Source organism: Cotesia typhae, unplaced genomic scaffold, assembly GCF_013202065.1.
Source record: "Cotesia typhae breed Kobodo isofemale line unplaced genomic scaffold, CoteBio_Ctyphae contig_59, whole genome shotgun sequence".
Classification (NCBI taxonomy): domain Eukaryota; kingdom Metazoa; phylum Arthropoda; class Insecta; order Hymenoptera; family Braconidae; genus Cotesia; species Cotesia typhae.
The window spans coordinates 1,354,987-1,380,252 of record NW_027423761.1 but is presented as its reverse complement, the minus strand read 5'-3'; the positions used below and the strand labels follow the sequence as shown (position 1 = coordinate 1,380,252).

Genomic DNA, 25,266 nt, shown 5'->3' with positions numbered 1-25,266 from the left:
TCTCCAATGATATGTATTGAGATAAGTAATTACTTCTGGAAAAAAGAGCATTTTTTTCAAAAAAATTAAAGCAATTAAAAGAAAAAGAAATTGATTACTTGTAAATAACCCGTGTTAAAAAAATCGTCTTAAAATTATCGTTTGTTTAAGATCTTACACGTGACAGAAAACATTTTAAGACTTTTTTAAGACACAGAAAAAAAATTCTGAGTAGATTTTTGAAATTTGGTTCTTGAATTTTTTATGAAAATTAATTTTTAGACGATTTTACGACTTTCTAATTGCTACATTTTTGGGTACGATATTTTTAAATTGAATTTGAAATTATTGAAAACTTATTGACGGACAATTTTAAGACTTTTTTAAGACGCTCCGTTTTAAAGTTCCGGGGCTCTGTCGCTGTTAGCTCATCGTCAAAGACTATTTTAAGATTTTTTTCAAGAATATTTTAAGATTTTTTTAAAACTATTTTAAGATATTTTTAAGACGATTTTTAGATTATTTTAAGACTATTTCAAGACTTTTATAATAATTTTCCGGAACAGTCGCTGTGATATCGTTTTATTATCATAAAAAATTCGAGAACCAAATTTCAAAAATCTGCTCTCGGAATTTTTTTTTGGCGTCTTAAAAAAGTCTTAAAATAGTATCAGTTTCTGTCACGTTTAAGATCTCAAATAAACGACAATTTTAAGACGATTTTTTTTACACAAGATTATCAAAATAATTTTTCTAGATTTTGGACAAAACAATTTTGGTTGAAAATTCTCAAATTGTCTATCTAAAATAATTTTTTTTTAAATCAAAAAACTTTTCATAAACAAGAAAGTAACCATGAGAAAAATTAAAAAAAAATAAAATTGTTTAAAATTTTCAAGAAATTTATTTTTCGTCACACATCAGAGTAAACTTTTTTATTTATTAAAATAATTTCCAATCATTAAAACCAATTCTTATGCAATTGCAATGAGTATTAACTATCGTAAAACCAAAATAAAAGTTTTTGGACTAATTATAAAAAAATTAAATATTTAAAATTTTATTTAGTAAAGAAGATATTTATCATGGAGGCGTTCATGATATTCCTAGACACGATAGGAATTTTTTGGTATTTGGTCTCTAAAATGCATACCAACCCTTGGTGTGTCCGTTGCCGATTTCCGACGGTTTCTCCAGTGACCAGTATACATATACAGGATGCAATATATATATTTATATATGTATAAATATACAAATACATCTTCGTAAAACCAAGGTATGTACAAACCGAAGAACCAGAGATAGAGAGTAGGTAACACAGTAAGAAATTTCCAGCCCGAGCTGTACCGAATGTAGCCGAGTTCCACCTCCTTGGAAAGCAACCTCACCTTATTCCTCTTCTTGTACTTTTTCTTCTTTTACTCACAAGTTATACCTTGAGTGCCTTGCGTGTCCAGGCAGTAGTAGTAGTTTCAATAGTAGTATTATAAACTGAGCAGGTAAAACAGCCTTCGCCGCTCGAATCGTGTTCCTTTACCTTTCGCACCTGGGCAATCTGAGCTTGTCTGGAACGATCCTCCTCAGTTTAGGATCACCGGGCCGGAGGAAAGGAACTCCGTGACCCCGACTATTTGCGGATTCAAAAATATTGTAATAATTTAAAAAATTGTGGAATTTAAAATTATTTAGTGACCAGTGAAACCTGTATTGTGTTGTTAGAAGTCACTCTAGTTTAAGTTTTACAAAAAAAAAATCCTTACAAAAATATACTGGTACTATAAGTGTTCATGTGCCTCGTAAGGACTATTTCTTAAGAAGGAGGTGAACGTACCGGCTAATGTGAGTCTTTTTACTTTATTTACTTTATTTATTAACATATCAAACGGTAAAATATCCAACCGATTGAATTTTATCATTAAATACCAACCGGATTACAATTTACAATAAATTAATAACAGAGTAGGATATTTAATTGTTTTATTCATAAATATATACATGAGGATTTTTTTCACCCACGCTTCGTGGTTTTTCTTTGTGTCGCATGAGTAAAATCATGTATCCAAGGCCGAGGATTCGTATATATATACATATACATTTATGTAGACGTGAATTATTGTGAAATGGTGGAGGTTGGTTGGTTCGTTGAGTTTTGTAAAGCGAAAAAGGAAGTCTTACCGATGTGAATGTACTGTCATGATCGTTTAGATGTTGGATGAATGCATAAATATATATTAAAGCATAAAGTACGGAGATATAATGATTTAGCGGGAAAAAATTTTTAAACTCAGTACAATTGCCACACCCTGGTCCATTGCATGCTTGTGTGTTCACGTGGAATCGTCAGAATATTTTCTTGCAGTATAATTCAGAAAAATTTTATTTTATGAGCAGAAATTTGTTTATATTTATTTATTTATATTTAAAGAAGAGAATAGATCACAAAAAAATTTGTATTTTATTTTTATTAAAATATGCTAATGGAGAGTTGTCCACGTGTTATACTACTATCCGATGTATCTTGTCTCGGTCGACGAACTTCTGCTCTAAGAGAGTGAAGTAAAAGCACGCACGATCGGTTGCTGGGTGTTTACTCTAAAATTATTTATTTTTTATTCTTTTATTTACGTTATATATTTTAAATTGTAATATATATAATAGACAGTAAACCGTGAGAAATTTTACCTCTCGTCTTTTAAAATTATGCGTACTTTCTATTTACATTTTTTTACGAATTTATGTAATTAATTTTTCTTAATTATCCCTAATAGGATAATTGTGTAACTATTAAAATTTTCGAGGTAAATTTAAGATTATAAATATGTAATTATTTTATTAATTTTCTCGTTGTGCTTTAAATGGTGACATTTAGAAGCCGATAAAGTTTAGTATTTTTCTCACTAATCTTTGTTAAATTTCTCCCGGCTTTCTCTCGAGACAAAATCCGTTTCTTGTTTAGTCTACTTGTTTTTAATTTATAGTCCTCTATAGTTCAATATCATATCTAAAAGCATTCCAGCATTTAGATATTTTAAAATTCAATCGAATAATTTAAAAAATTTTAATAATTTTATTTTAAATGCTAGAATAATTAATTAGTACAAAAATTACATACGTATTAAATTAATATGAGTAATCGATTATTTGTAAGCACGAAAGAAAGTTTTAGTTACAGTTAAACAATATACAATTAACGGTCTTTTGTGCCTAGATTTATTTTCTCGTGATGCATTTATTACAATACTCTACACTAATGGGAACATTGCTCTTTTATCTTCTGGTGGGTAATTCAGGCCAACAGAAATATTTATTTTACGAAAATTACAACTTTAGTTTTAAATATGGAATCGCCGTAAGTTGAGAGAGAATTTAAATACTTGATCAACAAAAACTCGTTTGATTGCAAGAAAAAAAAACTAGTTAAGCCGGACGATCTTGGGGAGACATTTGATACGATAGAAAGCTTTAGATCTTGACCTTTGTATTAAAAATGACTAAACAAATATATTTAACTTCTTATAGTTAGTAATTAATTTTTAAGATTTTGAATAATGCTATTTTTTATATTTTTTCATTCGAAGTTTATTGAAAGAGATTATAGTCTAAAAATTATCTTTGTTGCACGCTTCATAGCGCAAAAGCGGAATTCTCACCTTAAAAAATTTAGCTATTTTCTGAATTAAAAATATTATTATATTCATATTGCGCTTATAGAATAAATGAATACACGTGCCTGTGGAGAAAAAATCCTCGAAATTGTCGTTTGTTTAAAATCTTTAACGTGACAAAAAACCAAGACTATTTTAAGACTTTTTTAAGACGTCAAAAAAAAAAATTCCAGATTTTTGAAATTTGTTATAAAAATAAGACGATATCACAGCGACAGCTCCGGAAAATTATTATAGAGAGTCTTAAAATTATCTAAAAATCTTTTCGTCTTAAAAAATCTTAAAATAGTTTTAAAAAAATCTTAAAATAGTCTAAAAAAATTTTTAAATAGTTTAAAATAGTCTTAAAAATTTTTTTCGAGACTATTTTAAAATAAGCTAACAACGACAGAGCCCTGGAACATTAAAACGGAACGTCTTAAAAAGGTCTTAAAATTATCCGATAATAAATTTTCAACAATTTCAAATTCAATTTGAAAAGAGCTTACTCAAAAATGTAGAAATTAGAAAGTCGTAAAATCGTCTAAAAATTAATTTTCATAAAAAATTCGAGAGCCAAATTTCAAAAATTTTTTTTTTTTTGCGTCTTAAAAAAATCTTGGTTTGTTTCACGTTTAAGATTTTGAACAAACGACAATTTTAAGACGATTTTTTTTTACACAGGATTTAACACAAAATTTTTTACAGCGCATGAACATCCTTGAATTTTTTGTTTTTAACATCTTTTCCTTTGAAATATTTTCAAATCATTGCTGGTCTTTAATTAATTAGAAAAAAATATTTACTTGTTTAATCAAATGCTTGTGGGAATCATTTAATAATGCAACTAAACAATATAAACATACATGCTCCCATACTTATGATTGAATTGAAGGAAAAATGTTGTAACGAGAATAAAGAATACAATTAAGTATGTAGATTCATATGACAAATGTCATTGCTATGACGAAACGGTAAATCGATCGTAATCGTCATCGTCATCGATTAAAACATAATCGTAACGCAAAAGAACCGTTGCTTAATTGTCGTGATAAACACGAATAATAATTTCCGCTACCTTAGATGGATTTGTTCAATTTTATCTTATCCTATTTCCTTTATTTTTTTTATTTTCTTGTCAGTTAAAAAGGTAACTAACGTGTGCTCATATTTTCAGTGCGTTTGTAATTAAATACAAGAGAACAAAATTTTTTTTTTAAAGAATGAGCAATTTTTAATAAAGAACGAAAATTTTTACAGTAAATTTTTTATTTTGAAAAAAAAAAAAAAAGATTTCTAGATTTAGGAAAAAATAATTTTGGATGAGAATTCGCGAGTTGTCTATTTAAAAAAAAATTTTTTTTTTTTCCAAAAAAAAAAATTATTTCTTCAGTTACGAAATAAAATTTTTGAAAATTTTCTTTTCTTTTTACAATAATGCCCATTTTTTTTTCAATATAAATTTTTTTCCCTCAGTATATTATTTAATATAATCTGCCAATAATATAGTAAAGTTTATTATTATTATTATAATTATTGTTATTAATATAAAATAAATTTTTCAAGTAGCCTCAATAGATATCAATTTCCGGTTGCATGCATATGTAGCGTTCCCACAGAACGGTGACATCCGGCAATTTTTACCGTCATGCCGATCATCTTCTATTTTTCCCGAATTTACCTATCTACAGCGGACAGCAATTAGTGTAAATAATTGAAAATATTTTTATGATTTATTCGTAAAAAAAAACGGAAGAATTTTTATAACATTTTATCAAAAAAAAAAAAAAAAAAAAAAAAATTGAACAGTGCTAGCGAATGACACGTTTTGGCTCTCTTGATTTAAATGTTTAACATACAAATGACTCACAGCGGAAATAATACTCCTAATTTCAATTTGCTTGGACCATAAAAAAAACCAAGTAAAGATCCTTTACACAAAAGAAAAAAAAATCAATTATCAACTAGAATTCAAATTTGCGCGCGCATGAATTTAGGATTTGCATATATTTTCATGCTTATGATATATTTGACCAATCACGTTACGAATAGTTTGCTTACATGATATATTTTCATATTTTTCATCTAAATTATAATAAAAGTGGATTATTAAGATTTTTCAAGATCTCAAACAAACGACAATTTTAAGACGATTTTTTTATACGAGAATCTAAAGTTTTTTTTTTTTTTATTTATTCTAATTTACGATAAGATGCTTGAGTGAAAAAAAAAAAAAAAATGTAATAATTATTTTTCGAGTTTTCGATAATTATAATAATTCTCTTAAAACTATTAATCGAAATATTAGATTAAAAATTATTTATTTTTATGCAGATGAAAATTATTGAATTTTTTGCAATCGTAAAATAATAATTGCTTGACATTATTTATGTAATAAATATCAATAAAAAAGAGTGTAAATAAATAATTAAAAAAGTTTTTATTTAAAGAACTAAAATACATTGTATATATTAATTATCCCAGACAATGGGCAAATAAAAGAGCAATGTAACTCGACCTAAAGCCTAAGGGAATGTTGCAATGTAATTTCATTCATTGGTTCATTGAATTTATCTACTTCTTGTAAAACTTTTTATTTCATTCTTTCACTAGCTGTTTATTTTCTTATTTATCTTTTTACCAATTCTAAATTTTATTTCTGCTCAGCATACAAAATACGCCCAAGTTTTTATCTCTGATCACCGATAGAAAGATAATAAAGTTACTGTACTATAGGTGTATAATGCTGGATGGAATTTTAACCCAGATCTCTGTAATGCATCCAGCTAAGTTGGATTACAGTTGCATACTTAATACACAACTGACTTAAGAACTCGTGCATTCCATCAGCTGAATTATATTCCTTCCTGTATTGAAGCTTGAAGGTGCAACTAACGGTTAGCAAAGTCACCGCCTCGTCTTTATTTTACTCCCCAGTATCATTGACATTTTTAATCTCCCGAACAACCGGTAATTACTACGGTACTAATAATTTTTAAAATTTAATTTTTTTATTAATAATTCACATTCCTTTGTTAATCCTTATTCATTATCAAGACTAATAACAATAGCTATCGTTTAAAAGATGCCGGAAATACGGAAATATATAACTTGCTTCAATATAGTATCACAAAGTTATTTAAATAATTTTACAAATTATTGCTAAGCAGATTTTTGGCGTCTTAAAAAAGTCTTAAAATAAAATTAAAAAAAAAAAAAAAGAAAAATCAAATTTTAGAAACTATTACAAAATTTTTTTATTTTTTAGCTTAGGAGACATCCATCAATTACGTGAGCTTAGAATGGGGGTCCAATGAAATCTCACCAAATCTCATCTAAACCGAGGGGGAGATAATCGAAAATCTCACCTCAACTTCAAAAAATATAAAATATTACAGACATTACAAAAAAAAAAAATTATTTTGAGTGTTTATTTTGCCCGCTAAAATAAATTTTATGTCTATTAAAATCATTTAGTTCATGTTGTTTTTGCTTTGAATTTTATTTAATTTAAATAAATTAACTATTGTATACTTGAATGGTTTATTATTTTACCGAATAATAAAAATAATTTTAATTTAAAATATTTTTAGCGTCAATCTCACGTAAGGGGAAACTTATTTTTTAACTCAAAAATTGACAAGTAAGTTCTACACAAAAAAAAAAATGTTCTTGAATCAAGTATATATTTTTGAAGAGCTCAATATTCTTGATTTAAGTAGAAAAATTCTTGATTTAAGAAAATTTTTCTTGATTTGAGGAAATTTTACTTAATTCAAGAATTTTTCGTTTTGATTCAAGATAATTACTCTCTTCAAAATTATATTCTTGATTCAAGAATTTTTCTCTTGAATTAAGTTAACTTTTTTTTCTGTGTATAAAAAAATTATTTTTAGAACTCAATATTTTACATTAAATTTTAATAAAAATGAGTCAACTGGCCCCTCAAAGTATTTAGCTATACTTACACAGAAAAAAAAATTAAATTGATTCAAGAGAAAAATTCTTGAACCAAGAATATAATTTTGGAGAAAGTAATTGTCTTGAATCAAGTAAAATTTCTTTAAATCAATAAAAATTTCCTTAAATCAAGAATTTTTCTACTCAAATCAAAAATATTAAGCTCTTCAAAATTAAATACTAGATTCAAGAAAATTTTTTTTTCTGTGTAATCTTTCCATGAAAATTTAAGCGCTAATTTTTTAGCTGAAGAAATAAAAATTCTCACAATAAATTTTCTGTTAAAAAAAAGTATTCTAGATTTAAAAAATAATAATTTTGGATAAAAATTCGTCTATCTAAAATAATTTTTTTTAAATGAAATAATTTTTCTTTCAACAAAAAATTTACTGTGAGAAAAATTTCGATTTCTTCAGTTGAGAAATAAATTTTTTTTTTTTATTTCCAACAAATCAATTTCTTATAACAACAATGCTAATTATTTTCAAAAGAAAACTTTTCTCTCAGCATACTTTAATCAAATGATACTCTAAATACATACTGAAAAAAAAAGGTAAAATAATAAATTGCAATTTAAAAGTAGTATAAATTTTATTCCCCTATTAAATAGTCGATTATAATATCTAAAATAATAAAAGTAAAATAAATATCTGTTAAAGTTTAGCAGCAGTGAAAGTTATTTATTTATATTTGAAAATGAAACAATAGTGTAAAAAAAATTGAGGCATTACAAGAATAGCTAGGCAACACCATAGGGGACTTAATGTCTAAATGTAGTTCAGTCGGTTTTGCCAATCCGGAAGTTTAATTATCGCGGCAATCACCGTTCTTTGGCCTACTAATATGAGTTTGCTTGCTTAGATTAGTGATAAAGTCTACACAAGTGCGAGGTATAGATGGATAAAATATTTTTGCGCCAAATTGCAAGGTATAGCAAGGTACACAACGATAATGACGAATCGAGTAAATAAAACGGTGGATACGGGTATATTTAGTTATTTATATTATTTCTAGCTTAAACATAATCTTTGCATGGTTTAACATGTCGACGAGCTCCGACACTTTAACCGAGAACCTGGGAAGTCATTGTTCGCTTTTTATACAACCGTTATTGCCCACCGGGTAACGGACTATTCGAATACCACTTTCTACACTCTTCGATACTTTTTTTTATTTTCTCACATTTAATTTATAAATAATATATCCTATCTATTATAACCACGTAATTCATTTATTTTTTATATTTTACATGTAATTACAAAAGTCTCTATCGGTAATTATTTATCTAAATTCGATTTTTTCATCGCGGAAAAAATTTAATTTTTACTTCAAAGGTTTTATTTAGATAATTGAAAATAGATTAATTTTCACCTTTGGAAGATAGATTAAAGTACGGAAGTTAACTCAAGGCTTCATGTAATACGGACGAGTTCAAGTCATACCGGTTTTTATGCCTGATGAGTGGACGAGTAGGATGAACCAAGTCAAGGGAGACTTGATACTCATTTTTATTTATTTTTACATTTTTTTTTCTTTGTTTATTTTTATTGTTGTACTCAAGGAGTTTTTAAGTCATCTCTTATCTAATTACCGTTATTTGCTTATTTTTTATTTATTTTACAGCAGTATAACTATTTGTACATACATGACGTCAGTTTTCTAGTAATTTAGTAAATTCATTTGTTTTTTATTAAAGTGTAAATTGTTTTTTATTAAAGATAAATTTGACTGAAAAAAAAATTCAGACGGCCCAGACCAGGACTCGAACCTGGATCTTTTGGTCACACTTCAAAGGCTCTACCTATCAAGCTATTAATAATTTTTTATTTTTGAGGAAAGATTCATTTATTAAACTTATCAAAACTAATTAATAAATATCTACTACTAAATCTTACGCATAAACGTCCTGAGTGTTGTGATTTTTGTTTGGTTAAATATTGAGAACTGGCTCAACTGCAGAAAATTAATTCCATAATTAGGCGCAATGAATAATAAAGAGGAATGCCGGCAGGGTCTAACTTTCAGAAGCTTTGCAAGAGCAATTAGTCCGTAATTAGCATAATTTGCTAGTTCTATTAAGGTTAATAATACAAAATTTCGTATGCATGTCAACGGTATACAAATGTATTGACTCTTAAATTCAATTTGAAATATGTTGAAGAAATTTAGCAGGGTAAATTTTTTTAAAACTTTTTTAAGAGTATTTTAAGATTTTTTAAGACAATTTTAAGACTTTTTTAAGATGCTCCGTTTTAATGTTCCGGGGCTCTGTCGCTTTTAGCTTATCTTAAAATAGTCGCGAAAAATTTTTTTAAAACTATTTTAAGATTTTTTAAGACTATTTTAAGATTTTTTAAGACTATTTTAAGATTTTTTAAAACTATTTAAAAATTTTTTAAGAATATTTTTAGATTTTTTTGAGACTATTTCAAGATTTTTTAAGACTATTTTGAGATTTTTTAAGACTATTTTAAGATTTTTTAAGACTTTTTTAAGATTATTTTAAGACTCTCTATAATAATTTTCCGGAGTTGTCGCTGTGATATTGTCTTATTTTCACAATAAATTCGAGATCCAAATTTAAAAAATCTACTCTCGTAATTATTCTTTGGCGTCTTAAAAAAGTCTTAAAATAGTCTTGGTTTGTGTCACGTTTAAAATCTCAAACAAACGACAATTTTAAGACGGTTTTTTTTTACTCTAAATTTCAAAATAAATTTTTATATTGCTAATAATATAGATAGTAAATGTATTTCAAGACAGATGTAAGTCTCACGCGATTCGTTTCGGTTTATTTCAGTTAAATCCCGACGTGAAAATGTATGCGAACTGCGAGTTATAACAAGCCATTTATTATTATTATTTATATTGTGTATTAGTGAGTTATTTTATAGTGCGATATAAAAATAAAAAAACAATGCTCTGTCTTATTGCGACATTGCGAAATAGTAATTTTAACTTGGGCGACAAGTTAATCGCTGCGGATGGGCAACTTTCGAGATCAACGACAATTATTTCGTTGCCATAGTAGCTTCCCACGAGCTCCATACACAAGTACACAGTGTATAATAAATAATGATAAATATAGATATAGTGAAGCAAGAAGAAAGAAAAAAAAAATATACAGTCATCCTAAGAGTGTACAAATGATGGTTTGAGTTAGTTACCTTGCATCACTATTGTTGCGTACAAATTATTCCACGTGGTTGTTAATCAACCCACCCATCCTTTAAAAAACCTTTATCGTTTATTACAATTCCTTAATAGTACTCATTCTTCTCCGTCCGCTTCGTTCAATAAATTTTATTAGCTCAGGAACATCTGACATCAATCACAAGTTGACTTTTATTAGAGAAGAAGTCGTTATTAAATTATAATTTATTCAACTTAATTATAATTCAGTGCAATTTAATGTTACTAAATTGAATCTTTAAATAGATAATAAAATTTTCTTAGTTTATTTTATCATTTCTTTTTTTTATTGTTTTCCGTTATGGTGAACGCTGAACGCACTTCCAGTGGATATATAGCTCGATAATTTACGTCGATCAGAAACCGTAAGGAATTTATGCTAATTGAATGACTGAGTGGTAATCGAACAATATGGGTTATTAATTATCAATTACTGTACATTATCATTGCATGAAAAATTATTGCTAATAAATAATTGAATTAGTAAAAGATATTATTTTAAATATTATAAACTATGAAGAACTTAATTTCAAATTATGTGTGAATAAAAACCGAAATCCTTGGGGAGTATATCGATTTTTTTTATTGATTTTTCAGGATATTTGAAAAAAAATTTTTTTTTTATTTTTGGAAAAAAAAAATTTTTTTTAAAAAATTGAAATTTTTTTTTTCAAATTTCTTGAAAAATTAATCTCTTTGATTGAAAAAATAAAGATTTTTAAGAAAACATTTTTTTATCATTGAAGAAATGAATAAAAATCGAAAAATTGCTCATAATGGTGATTTTTGCAAAAACAAAGAATTTGAAGCTTCGGAGCACTATGAAAAAAAAATCGCAGCGCTTTGAATTTTTCAGGGATTATAAGGGACACTTGGAGGTTGAAAAATTACCGACACTATCCTTTGTTCATCCATTTTATCCAAAGTTATACCATCTTATCCAAATATCCTTAATTATGCGAATTTTTGTTGTTTTTTTAGTTAAAGTTTTCAATTCAAAAAAAATTTTTTTGACATAAGCTATTCACGGTATCTTATAGAAAATATCGTGTAGTTTTTAAACCGTCCTTCGATTTCCTATACGATCATTATTTCCAGACTTATTGATTGTCAAAGTAAAAAAGTACTTTTTTGCTTTGACTGACGATAACTCCGCGGCAAATCATTGTACAGGCTTTTTGATTACATCAAATTGAAGGGCATTAAATTTTCTAAAAAAGCTTTTCAGCGAAACAATGGAAAAAAAATTTTTGAAGTCCGTAGACCTTTTTTAAGACGAGAAAAAATTTGGAAAATTTTTTTTTGTGGTTTTCTTAGGATTTCTCCAGACCCGAACATGATAAAAAATTTTCATGGTCATATACGAAAACTAGACACTTGGAGCTACAATTTGCTTTTTTTTTTTTGCTGTATAATAATTTTCCTCGGAGTTACAGCTCGTTGAAAATTACCCAAAAATTTTGAATTTTTTTTATATATAATTTAAAATTTATTCAAAAAGTATCCAAACTATCTACAGTGTGATTATAAATATCAAAAAATCATTAAGCTAAATTTTTCTTATTCATAATCCTTAAATCTCGGCAGTCGCATAGTGACTCGTTTAATGTTAATTCCAAATCAGATCGTTGCAGACTATGACGCTTTAATTTACTTAATCTTTTCTGTAAAAGAAAAAAGTTAATTATTTTAAATGAGAATAAGTTTTCACGTGAAGATATTTTCGTTAGAATTTTTAAAGATTGCATGACAGTTTTAATGATAAAGATATTCACAATACGTGAAAAAATAAATTCACTAGCCGTAGTAGTGTAAAATATAATTAAATAAATAATTGGAATTTTAATTTGTTTCAAGTAATAATTGAATTGAATTTTAATTACAAAATTACAATATTTAACTAAAAAAAATTTATTTTTTGTATTTTTTAATCTCTCCACATTTTTTTTTCTTTTTTTTTTAAGAAAATATTATCTTAGAAAAAATTTAATAAAATTCTTGAATTCAAAAAGTTAACGATCGTGATCGTAATACCCCTAATTTAAAAGAAAAATGATGGATTTTTTTCTGATAATTTTTTTTCATGTAGTATAAATCACAATAAACTATAATCATAAATTGAAGGAGCTGAAAGGTGGAAGAGATCGAGCACGTACTTAAATTGCCTTAGAAACACTGCCGAGGGTTTATATAAAAGGTCCGGTATATAGTACGTACAAGACCGGTTATTATACCATGGGGATGATGGATCCGACTAGCGGTGCATCAGACCCTGCGACGCGACCATTCATCTCTATCTTCTTTTTCTTTAAAAAAAATCTCTTTGATCTTACAAACAACAAAACCAATACCGATTTCAATAATAATCACGTCGACAATCAACAATTGTAATCAAATTCTATGAATTTTTCCAAAACATTCCCACGTAGGAACTCAATAAGTTTATCTTTTATATATTTATTTTTTAGTACTTTAAAAAATTTTATTACATTGCTTTCTTTTTTTTATGTTACAGAAAAATGTTGATAAGAGCAGTGGCGGCCGTTTGGGTTGCCGTACTCTTGTGCCATCTACACATAGCATCATCTCAGGTAATTTCTTCAAATTTTATCAATTTTTATTTATTTACTACCATTCTATCAGATTTTATTGTATTTTCAATCTTCAAGAATTCCTTGTCTTTAATCTTCTAATCTTGACTTAAGGAAATCAAATTTTCGATCGATAAATTGTATTGCTTGATTCAAGAGTATGTTATCTTCTATCGATACAATCAAATTCTTTAAAAATTGTTATTAGTTTCATTTTACCTTAAGAACTTTAAAATATTAATTCAAGAACTAGCTTTTTTATTAAGAAATGTCGAAAAATGTTTAGTTTTCACGAGATTTTTGAAACAAGCCGATAATATCTTTAACCAATGCTCCCGTGTGTATTTTAATCTGAGAAAAAGGAAATTTTGCAGAAATATATCCGTGTTTAAAAAAAATTGTCTTAAAATTATCGTTTGTTTAAGATCTTAAACGTGACACAATCCAAAACTATTTTAAGACTTTTTTAAAACGTAAAAAAAAAATTCCGAGAGTAGATTTTTGAAATTTTGTTATGAAAATAAGACGATATTACAATGACAGCTCCGGAAAATTATTATAGAGTCTTAAAATAATCTAAAAATCGTCTTGAAAAAATTTTTAAATAATTTCGAAAAAAATTTTCAAATAGTCTTAAAAAAAATTTTTAAATAGTTTCAAATAATCTTAAAATAGTCTTAAAAAATCTTAAAGTAGTCTTGAAAAAAATTTTTAAATAATCTTAAAAAGTCTTAAAAAATCTTAAAACAATCTTAAAAAATCTTAAAGTAGTCTTAAAAAAATCTTAAAATAGTCTTAAAAAATTTTTTCGAGACTATTTTAAGATAAGCTAACAGCGACAGACCCTCGGAACATTAAATTGTTCCAAGCGTCTTAAAATTATTCCATAATAAGTTTTCAACAATTTCAAATTGAATTTAAAAAGAGCGTACTCAAAAATGTAGCGGTTAGAAAGTCGTAAAATCGTCTAAAAATTAATTTTCATAACAAATTCAAGAACCAAATTTCAAAAATCTGCTCTCGGAATTTTTTTTTTTTGGCGTCTTAAAAAAGTCTTAAAATAGTTTTGGTTTGTGCCACGTTTAAGATCTTAAAGAAACGACAATTTTAAGAGGATTTTTCTTTACACGGGTTTTATATATATCTAGTGTATTTTTTATATTTCAATATAAATTTTTTTTAAAAGGGTATACGCATTTGATTTAAAAATCATTAATATTCTTTCTTGAATTTATAAAATTCTCGACCAAATTCCTTTTCTGCTGTTAATTTTATAATTTAATTTATCAGTTAAAATCTTGAAACTAGAATGAAAGACATTTAAAAGAAAATGTTTTTCTTGAATCAAGTAGTTTTTTACGTAATATTTTACGTCCTTAGATTTACCTTAAGAAATATAATCTGACTGCAATAATAATGCAAAGTCATCCCAATTAAATAATTGACATACCAAAAGTCCTTGTTTGCAATTCAACTTGCATGTAGGACGAGATAAAAGTTGAATAAGTACTTAAAATCCTTTCTCTCTCTATCTCGGTGTCTTTAAAATTCAATCATCTCTGTCTCTTGATGCCGGTACATTGAGTAAAGTATAAAACACATAATGTATATAAGAGTTTATGTTATAAGTTGCAACCGGTGAAAGCGAGACCGAGGGACTTGATGCACATACATTAAATTACACATATGCCAAAGTACCTGAATGTACTGAGTCTTAAAACTCAGCCGGAAATTTATAATACAGATTTTTATTCTCTTATGCATTAGACACAAAATTACTAGAATGAAAACCGTAGCATATTTTTAATAAATTACTCTTTATTATATATTATACTTATACATTACATATTTTCATTTTCTGTCCAACATTTTTCATTCTTTTTCTTATATTTTCTTTGGTAATACTGAAAGCGAATTAAAAAGCACAGACATGAAAAAAGTTAATCGTATTTTTTAAAAACAAGCTACTATACTTTTATACCTTTATAATACTTGCTCGGGTTTTTTTATTCGAGATTGAAAACGTAGCATTAACCGTTGCATTGCGTTTAGTACTCAACTTGTACTCTTGCATTGCGCTTGTGGTTTACTTGTTAGTTAGATATATATATTTTTATTTTATACAATTGCGTATGTACTCAAGTTATACTCGATCTCGTTGGAATGCATCAACAGTTGTATCACCGTCATTTTATTCTTTTATTAATTATTTTTTCTATTTATCCAACTTTCATTTTTGTGACCTCAAACACCTTGATAAAAAATTTCTTCAATATTTCTGATACACAAAATATTAATCGGTAGAGTTTTTAATCATATTATCCACAGAAAAAAAAATCCACAAAAAAAATTTGAATCAAGTAAATAATTTTGAAGAATTTCATTTTCTTGATTTGAGTAAAAAAATTTTTATTAGTTTAAATAAATTTTACTTGATTCAAGAATTTTAAGTCTTGATACAAGACAATGGAACTCTTTAAAATTATTTTCTTGGTTTAAGAATTTTTCCCTTGATTCAAATTAATTTTTTTTTTCTGTCTAAATAATAAAATACTTATAAATTAAATCAAATTTTTCAGATGAAAAAAAAAAAAATTGTTGACTGTTATTTTTTTTTTTTTTTTTTACAATTAAAGGTAATTCAAGTGACAATCTAAAATTGTTAATTGTAAAATGAGAGAAAGAATTTTTTTTAAAAGAAATAAGCAATGTAATAAAAAATTAATTTGTTTAAAATATTAAGGAATAATAATTTTGATTGAAAATTTGTAAATTGCGTATTTAAAATTTTTTTTTTCCAAATCAAAAAAATTTTTTATTATCAAGAAATTTACCGTGAAAGTATTTTTAATTTTTATCAAATGAATTTTTTGTCACAATACCTTTTTTTTCAAAAATTATTTTTTCTCTCAATAATATAGATAATTTTTTTACTTAATTTATCAAAAAAATTAAATATTACCTGTACAAATATTTAGACTTTGTATAAATTATTAAAAAAAATTTCTGAGAGATGAAAAAAAATTTAAGATATATTTTTATTATACTTAAAAACAATTCTTTTAAGTAAATAATAATTAATTTTAATAATGTATAAAAATCACTATTTTTTATCTTGACATTGTTGATAAATAAAAAAGTTTATTGTTTTACGCTGACAATTTAAAAAAAAAATTTGATTTTAAAATTGTAAATAAAATATTCGAAATAATTAGTAGAAAAAATTTTAAATTTCATTTTTTTCGAACTTTTGAAATGTTACACACAGAAAAAAAAAATTTACTTGAATAAATTTTTCTGTTTGAGTAGAAAAATTCTTAAATTAATTAATTTTTATTGGTTTAAATAAATTTTACTTGACTCAAGAATTTTTCGTCTTGATTCAAATTAATTTTTTTTTTCTGTGCAGAGAAAAAATTATATTAGATAATGTCCATGCGCTTTCTCTAAAAAACTGAAAAAATTAAATTTTAAATTGTAATTTTTACAGATTTTGTAAAAATTACATTAAAAAAAATTAAAAAATTAAAATCTGTGAAAATTAAGTTTGAATTTAAAAAAAATTATTTTAAGCGGCAAATTTTCTAGTTTTAAATTTTTAAGATAAGAGATTACGTCGAAGTATAATTTAAGAACAAAAAATAATTATATATCATGCTAACGTTTTTTTAATTTTTTTTTTCAACAGGTTTCCAATGTCTTCACCTGTCCAAATGGTAAGTTATTGTACCTTTGACATGCCCTTTCTTCAATTCTTAAAAAAAGTACCTGACCCTTCGTTTGTGTGAACCTGCAACTACCTGCACCTTCGTCTCTTTTACTGGTCGTCCTAATTCCCATCCTTCGGTTGCTTGGAAAATTTACAATGGTCATAAAGCGCCGGTCTATCTTTCTGAAAACTGAAAAATCGATTTTCTATGCCAGGTATTGAAGGGTGTTTTTTAAAACCTGCTTTCTACTTCTATGAAAAATCTTAATGGCTTTAAAGTCCATTAAACTTTCTTAAACACTAAATAAAAATTAATAAATTAAAAGTCAGTGTAGATAAATTAATCATGTACTATTAACAGAGAGTATTTAATATTGTAAATTAAAATTAAAAAGTAAAGTAGGGAATAATGACGAAGAAAGCATCGTAGATCGTATACTGTAAATACAAATACTTCTGATGACACATAAAACGAAAGAATGTAGAATTGTCATTAAGGAATTTCATTGAGAAAGAGGAACTAAAAAGTAGGAAATGTAATGGAGCCAACTTGAAAGTTTAATGAGGCTGAATCACACATCAAACGCGGATCAGTATGAGAAGAAGAAAGAGGAAGACAAATATACTAATTTAATAAAATAAAGAAAAGGAATAAAATGGACACAGTATTTACTACGGATAACTTGCTTTAAAACTCAGCTAACGGCAAAAAAAATCTTACACTCCGCAACCTACATAATTGTAACTCGCTATATCGCACCAAAAAAGTAGAACAGAGTTGTCAAGCGTGCGAATAATATTTTTTAACGCAACCCTAAGCTATTGTTTTTAAATTTGCTAATTATTCGTAACATATTGCATAGCACATGCGTGTTTAATTATGAATTATATATAACTACAGATTCATTTTTTCTCACCACTCTAATTAACAAACGTCTTATATAATTTTACTATTAAAATCTTCAGTACTGATACTGAAATATTCGTGTAATTTTTTTTTATTATAAATTATTATTATTTATTGTTGGGATTGTGCAGAAACAGAATTTTCAGCGCGAAGAATAGAGCGAGTTTTTTTTTTCAATCAAGAAAAAAAAGTAAGAAGAAGAACAGCATTCTTTAGTGATGAGCATGGGTTCTATATTCTGCTGCACATACAAATTCATGTCTTAAAATTAAAAATTTTTAGTCTATAGAATTTTAAAATAAAAATTTTAAAAAATTGAAAAAATGCTTCATGCTCTTAGAATTAGATTCTAACATGTCAAACTCGGATATGATTAAAATTTGAAATCATTGCGATTAATAAATTTTGAAAAATTGAGATTTTTTTATTTTTAGGCATGTAAACTTTTTTTTCGGCTGGTGACAAATTGTTTGATAATATTTCAATTTTTGAATTAATTGATAAAGTTTGAATTGTAGTCGTTGTATATACTTATACTTTATAATCCTCAACTTTGTTTATCATGATATAATAGTTTATTTATTTATTATTTACTATTAATTGTTATAAAATTATATGGGGTTAATTGAACCAGCAGTCCGGGGGACAATTGAACCATACGGAGAAGCATGGGACATGCGCGCGCATCTTGACTCTACGTGAAAAAACTCAGGGAAATAACCTAACAATTTGATGAACTGAATTTATAATGAAAATTATTTTTAAATTGATTTTTAATTTATTTAATATAATATCTGTGCATTAAAACGGTGCAACAGTAATATTAGCAAGTAACAATTAATTTATTATTTATTAAAAGTTCGGGTTTGAGTTTTAAATATTATTGGTTCAATTGACCCCAAGCAGTGGTTCAACTGCCCCCGAGCGGGGGTCAATTGAACCATTCGACGCGTTTGGATAAATTAATAATTTTTTAAAATTCACGTTGTTTATTGACTAATTTATGTATTGATAACGATAGTAGACATAATAAACTACCATTCCAAGAAAAAAAAAATTATTATTTAGTTTTAATTCGAACAGTAAAAAATTACTAAATTTTTTTTGGTTCAATTGACCCCCTTCTTCCCTACTATTTTTTATTTTGATCGATCGGTTGTTTTAATTGGAAAGGAAAATAATTAAAATTGTTTTTATTTACTTTTGATTTTATGTTTTTTACACATGGAAATAATAATGAGGCGTCGCGTAATGAACGTGAAGAATAAAGAGACGATGAATGGAAAATATTTGTGTGATTACTAAAGAGCAAGAGAGAAAGAGAAGCTGCAGAATGTACCGTATGCCCAGTTGACCTTTCGAGAGAAGTAAAAGTCTTTATGAAGTGAAAAAAAAAATCACAATGATGTAATGAATAAACTATTGGCAGCATATTTAATGTAGTATGCGTTTGAATATTTTCTCTTGATATTTATTTTTAATTTTAAATTTTTCTCTGACGATTTGAATTTCACTTTATTATTTATTTTTAGATTGTCTTATCAGGAAATACAATACTCGTTCAATTAATCATTATTTTTAAACCTTTGAGTTGGATAATATGTTTAAAGTTATAAATTTATGTTTATTTGTTGTAAATATTATCATTATCTTATTACAAATTCTTTTTGCGAATGTTTTTTCGATTGAGCCGTAAATTATCGAACTTTTTTTAAAATTTTTATATAATGCTGATACTATAAAGAATCTTTAAGTAGAAAACTGTAAATATAGTGGCACCGCATATCGATAAGTTGCTTACAGTAGTCATGATAGAAATATATTGTAGATTTTTGGAATTGCGATCAACTGGCCAGACGGACAATGTTCCGATTTAGAAAAATAATAGAAAATATTCTATTCTTATGAGTATGTTCAGGTGGTGAAATAAAAAAGTTCGAATAAAATAAAAGAAAATTACCTTTCCAATGATCCTAAATTCAATTTAAAAAACTCATTTTATTATATAAATCAATTATATAGATGATTTAATAGCGAATACTACTACTACTACTACTACTACTACTACTCCTGAAATATATACAATAAAGAAACTACAATTCCTCAAAATTTCAAACGAAGTTTACCCGTGTAAAAAAAAATCGGCTTAAAAATGTCTAAAAATTGTCGTTTGTTAAATATCTTAAACGTGATACCAACCAAGACTATTTTAAGACTTTTTTAAGACGCCAAAAAAAAAAAAATTCCGAGAGCAGATTTTTGAAATTTGGTTCTCGAATTTGTTATGAAAATAAGACGATATCACAGCGACAGCTCCTGAAAATTATTATAGAGAGTCCTAAAATAATTTTAAAATTATCTAAAAATCGTCTTAAAAAATCTTAAAATAGTTTTAAAAAAATCTTAAAAAATCTTAAAGTAGTCTTAAAAAAATCTTAAAAAAATTTTTCGAGACTATTTTAAGATAAGCTAACAGCGACAAAGCCCGGGAACACTAGAACGGAGCGCCTTAAAAAAGTCTTAAAATTGTCTGATAAAATAAGTTTTTAACAATTTAAAAAGAGCGGAAAGTCGTAAAATCGTCTTAAAATTAATTTTCATAACAAATTCGAGAACCAAATTTCAAAAATCTGCTCTCAGAAATTTTTTTTGACGCCTTAAAAAAGTCTTAAAATAATCTTGGTTTGTGTCACATTTAACATCTTAAACGACAATTTTAAGACGATTTTTTTTACACGGGTAGTTCGAAAAAGTGAAATTTCTGACATAGATCCGAAAAACGATTTATTCGAAAGTACCTAAAAAGATTACTAATTTCCAATATACCTTGATCATTTATACGGATTCTCAATTATTGATGAATACATTAGAAATATTATTTTTACGAATTAATTAAAAATTTTGAATTCTAATCAATCTAATGGACTACTTTTAACGTCTGTTTCTCTTTAAAAAACTTTCAAATTGATGATAATTAGTTAATTTTTTTAATCAGAGTACAAAATTTCGTCGATATGATGATCTAATTATGAAGAATGTCTGAGTTTAAAAATTTTTACCAATAAGTACTTTTCCCTACTTCAAAATTTTTCTTTCCGATAATTTGAAATTATAAAACTAGAGATTCGTAATTATTTATTTTTTTTCTTCGTTCAGATTGTTGTTGAAATGACTAGTTGATTGCAATTTTCCGTAATAATATTACAATTTAAAAAAAAATATAAAATTAAGAATTGGTTAAAATTTTTTAATGAACTGAAATATATTGAAAAAAAATTTTTGTTATTGGAATAAGTTTTCTAATTACTTTAAACTTGCTATTTATTTATTTTTTTTTTTTTTTCACATGTTTCATTCATAATTGCTTTTCTTTATTAAACTTCAATGTATACAATCAGTAATAAGGAAGTGAAGCAAATAATATTTCAAATACCCAGAAAGTAACAATTAAACATTTCGTGACCAAACTCTATTTAGTATCCGTTATAGATCTGTAAGACTTGCAATATAATTAAATCCGTAAGAGTTATTGACAAAAGATACATTAATAATATATTATTAAACAGTTCACAGTCCAAATAATAAAGTAATTTTATTACGAAAAATGAATTACATAAATTAATTTGTCAAACGAGGCATTATTGGGTTATTGTGTCTGTAACCCCTTTACATCAACTAAACACAATAAAAAAGCGTACATATGTAAGTAAAAAGACATAAATAAGGATGGAGGAAAAGAATAAAGATGCCAACATCGAAATCGGCATTTCACCTCCTCGATTTCTATCCACAACACGTGAGCCTTGTTCACATGTGCGGCACACATGTAGACACATATTAAGAGCTTTTGTGTGTATTGTATGTACTCATCCTTTGGCTCGATCGCGTTTACTCGTGCGTCGCACTAAAAACGATCGAGGTCGAGACTTAAAACGAGACTTTCTGAGTTAAGTCTCTTCTTGGGTTCTCCTCTTTATGTCGTCTGGGTATATATCAATACACATGTACATGAAATAATAATAATGTAAGAGTATATGTAATGGGTCACTAGCCGCCTTTCGGAAGAATATTCCTAACGGTCGATCACCTTTCTCCCTATTACTACTATATATTTAACTTGTATATGATATATACTTAAACAATCTTCTCAAATACTTATGATACTTCATTTTCAATTGTCCCATGCAGGGTTAACATGTCCCTAATCCTTATTGCTTATTATCATGTTACACTCTGGGAGAAAAAATTTCTATTAAAAAAAATTTACATTTTTGTAGTAAGAAATTAATTTGTTGAAAATTTTAAAAAATTTAAAAAAATTGTATTTCTTGGATAATTAAAAATTAAAAGGTTTCTCGTAATAATTTTCTTCTTGAAAAAAATGAGCAGGATTACAACAAAAAAATTAATTTGTTGAAAATTTTAATTTTTTGGAAGAAAAAAAAAAGTTTCTGGTTCCCCGCCTTTCTTAATCCGCAAAAATTATCCACGTCAAAATTTCTCATACTTATCACAAGAAAATTTATCACAACTTCAATTAATTTGATGAAAATCCATCATTTACGAAAATGCTTATACCTAAATCTTTAACATTAACATGGCCCGTGTAAAGAAAATCGTCTTAAAATTGAATTTTGTTTAAGATCTTAAAGACTTTTAAGATGCCAAAAAAAAAAAAAATTCCGAGAGTAGATTTTTGAAATTTGGTTCTCGAATTTGTTGTAAAAATAAGACAATATCACAGCGACATCTCCGGAAAATTTTTTTAGCGAGTCTTAAAATGGTCTTGAAATAATCTTAAAATCGTCTTAAAAAAATCTTAAAATAGTTTTAAAAAAATCTTTAAATAGTCTTGAAAAAAATCTCAAAATAGTCTTAAAATATTTTTAAATAGTTTTAAAAATCTTAAAATAGTCTTAAAAAAATCTTAAAATAGTTTTAAAATAATCTAAAAATAATCTTAAAAATCTTAAAATAGTCTTAAAAAATCTTGAAATAGTCTCAAAAAAATTTTAAAATAGTCTTAAAAAATTTTTTCATGACTATTTTAAGATGAGCTCTAGTTTCTTCATCTATTTTAGATAAAGAAAAGTTCTTTATCTAAAATATTCCAAACCAAAAACATTTTTTTCTAACAAGAAAGTTACAGTGAAAAAATTTTAATTTTTTCAGCTAAAAAACAACTTGTTTAAAATTCTCAATAAATTAATTTCTTATTATAAGAGCGAATTTTTTTAAAAATAATTTTCTTCTCTCAATGTAATTGATGGAGAATGTATAATAATCCCTTATCACTTTATGTTTCTCCATCGTATTCCTTAATACGATTTGTTTCCATGTACCTTGACTTGATTTTATGACAGAATTTCTCTTATTAACTTCAATAATATTTTAATCATGCAGGTTGGGAGCTCAAAGGAATATATTGTTATAAATTTTTCAACATCAAACATTCATGGGAAAAAGCCGCCGAATTATGCCGAAGGTTTGTTAATTATTATAATTTATTTAAATTCCAATCGCTCCTTGTAATAATTTATTTTGTTTTCTTTTTAAATAGATATGGAAGCGAACTGATGGTGGTGGAATCATACAGTGAGAACAATATGTCTGCAAGTATTGTAGGAAAACATTTGGATAAATATTGGCTGGGCTTAGCGTCGTTAGATGATTTAAGAACGAATACCTTAGAATCTGCTGCAGGAATGCTTGTTTCTCAGTATGCAGGTAATTATTTATAAACCATTGTATGTTATTAATATTATAAAACTACTCCGATAAATTTACATCAATTTAAGCATCTTACACCGATTAAAAGTTATCGCAGCTGAAGAGAAAAAATTTTAACCAAAAATACCGTGTAAAATTTCAATAGAAATTTTTAACAGTGCAAGCAATTATTCTTGGTTTAAGGAAATTGTTGCTGACAAGATAATTATTTTATCTGTTTAGAATAAACAATGATTACTTAAGAATTTCTTGAAAATATTATTCAACATCCATGCAACAGTTAAATCCTCAAGTATGCATTTGATTTGTAAGAGATAAAATCGTTCTAATTGTACAATAGATTTTTTTTCTCATGACTTCATGCTCATTTTACGTTGTCAAGATTTGAATCATAAAACATGTAACTTAATTAATTAATAATTGAATAATTGTCTCGCTTTTACGATTTTAATTTCTTCTTAATTAGTTATATCGGATGAAGATTACTATTAATAAATTTTTTAGCGTAACAAAAAGATAAATTTTGCCATTTTAAGAGCGTAAAAAGAGTCTATTTAATTGTGTGAATGTATCATTGATATATGTTAACACGCTATTTAAGAGCGTCGATCGGATCGAGGTCGCGGAAATCCGGAACTAACATTCACGTTCGTCTCGGTGGCACCAAGACACACTTTTCTCTATTCATTTAATGTATGCGTTAATCTGACAATTGTAACATCGCAAACATAAGATGTGTGCACGAGATTCACGCAACTTGAGGTAATCCCGGAAATCTTCATAAATTAGCTTCCTCCCTCTGTTTCGATTTACATAACTGAGAAAATTTACCAAGTAACATAAAAATAAAAAAAAAATACTTTCTTATTACAATTCTGATGAATCAACTTTTAATTTTTTAATTATTTCAGTCTACACGGAAAAAACAAAATGACACTGGATATCATCCCAGATTATACTGAGTGAAAAAAAAAATTCAGATAGTAGCTAGTATAATCCAGATTACAATGAGTATAATCCAGATATCACCCAGTATAATCCAGATATCACCAAGTATAATCTAGATATCACCCAGTATAATCCAGATATCACCCAGTATAATCCAGATATCATCCAGTATAATCTGGATTATACTAGCTACTATCTGAAATTTTTTTCACCACAGATATCACTGAGTATAATCTGGGATGATATCCAGTGTCATCTTGTTATTTGCGTGTAAATAACAATGTATATTTTAATTCATCGATATCGGGATTTGAATAATTTAATGAAAAATTTTTTTTTAGGTTTTTGGGCTTCTAAACAACCAGATCCAAAATCAGGCGAATGTGTAGACTTTGCGATCTCTGATGATCAACAACAATCCTGGGAACTTACAACATGTGAATCATTGTTACCTTTTATGTGCAAAGCAAATGCATGTCCAGCAGGTAAAGTTAAAAAAAAAAAAAAAAAAAAAAAGGTTGAATATTTTTACTCCGTTGTCAAAACAACTTATGTAAGCTCATTTTTTCGACTCAAGTAACATTGAGTAAAATTGAAAGACAATTT

The 25,266-nt window shown here is 26.4% G+C and overlaps 1 protein-coding gene across 1 annotated transcript in view; it reads left to right on the top strand.

Annotated features, from left to right (window-relative positions):
* The first annotated feature begins 1,550 nt into the window (after nucleotides 1-1,550).
* Nucleotides 1,551-25,266, top strand: part of Uif (sushi, von Willebrand factor type A, EGF and pentraxin domain-containing protein uif) — a 36,982-nt gene continuing 13,266 nt past the window's right edge. Inside the window, exons 1-6 of the mRNA XM_074250777.1 lie at nucleotides 1,551-1,818; nucleotides 13,291-13,366; nucleotides 17,055-17,082; nucleotides 23,386-23,467; nucleotides 23,543-23,709; nucleotides 25,002-25,145. Coding sequence (XP_074106878.1) covers nucleotides 13,295-13,366; nucleotides 17,055-17,082; nucleotides 23,386-23,467; nucleotides 23,543-23,709; nucleotides 25,002-25,145 — 493 coding nt within the window. The 5' untranslated portion in view covers nucleotides 1,551-1,818; nucleotides 13,291-13,294. The remainder of the gene's footprint in view (nucleotides 1,819-13,290; nucleotides 13,367-17,054; nucleotides 17,083-23,385; nucleotides 23,468-23,542; nucleotides 23,710-25,001; nucleotides 25,146-25,266) is intronic.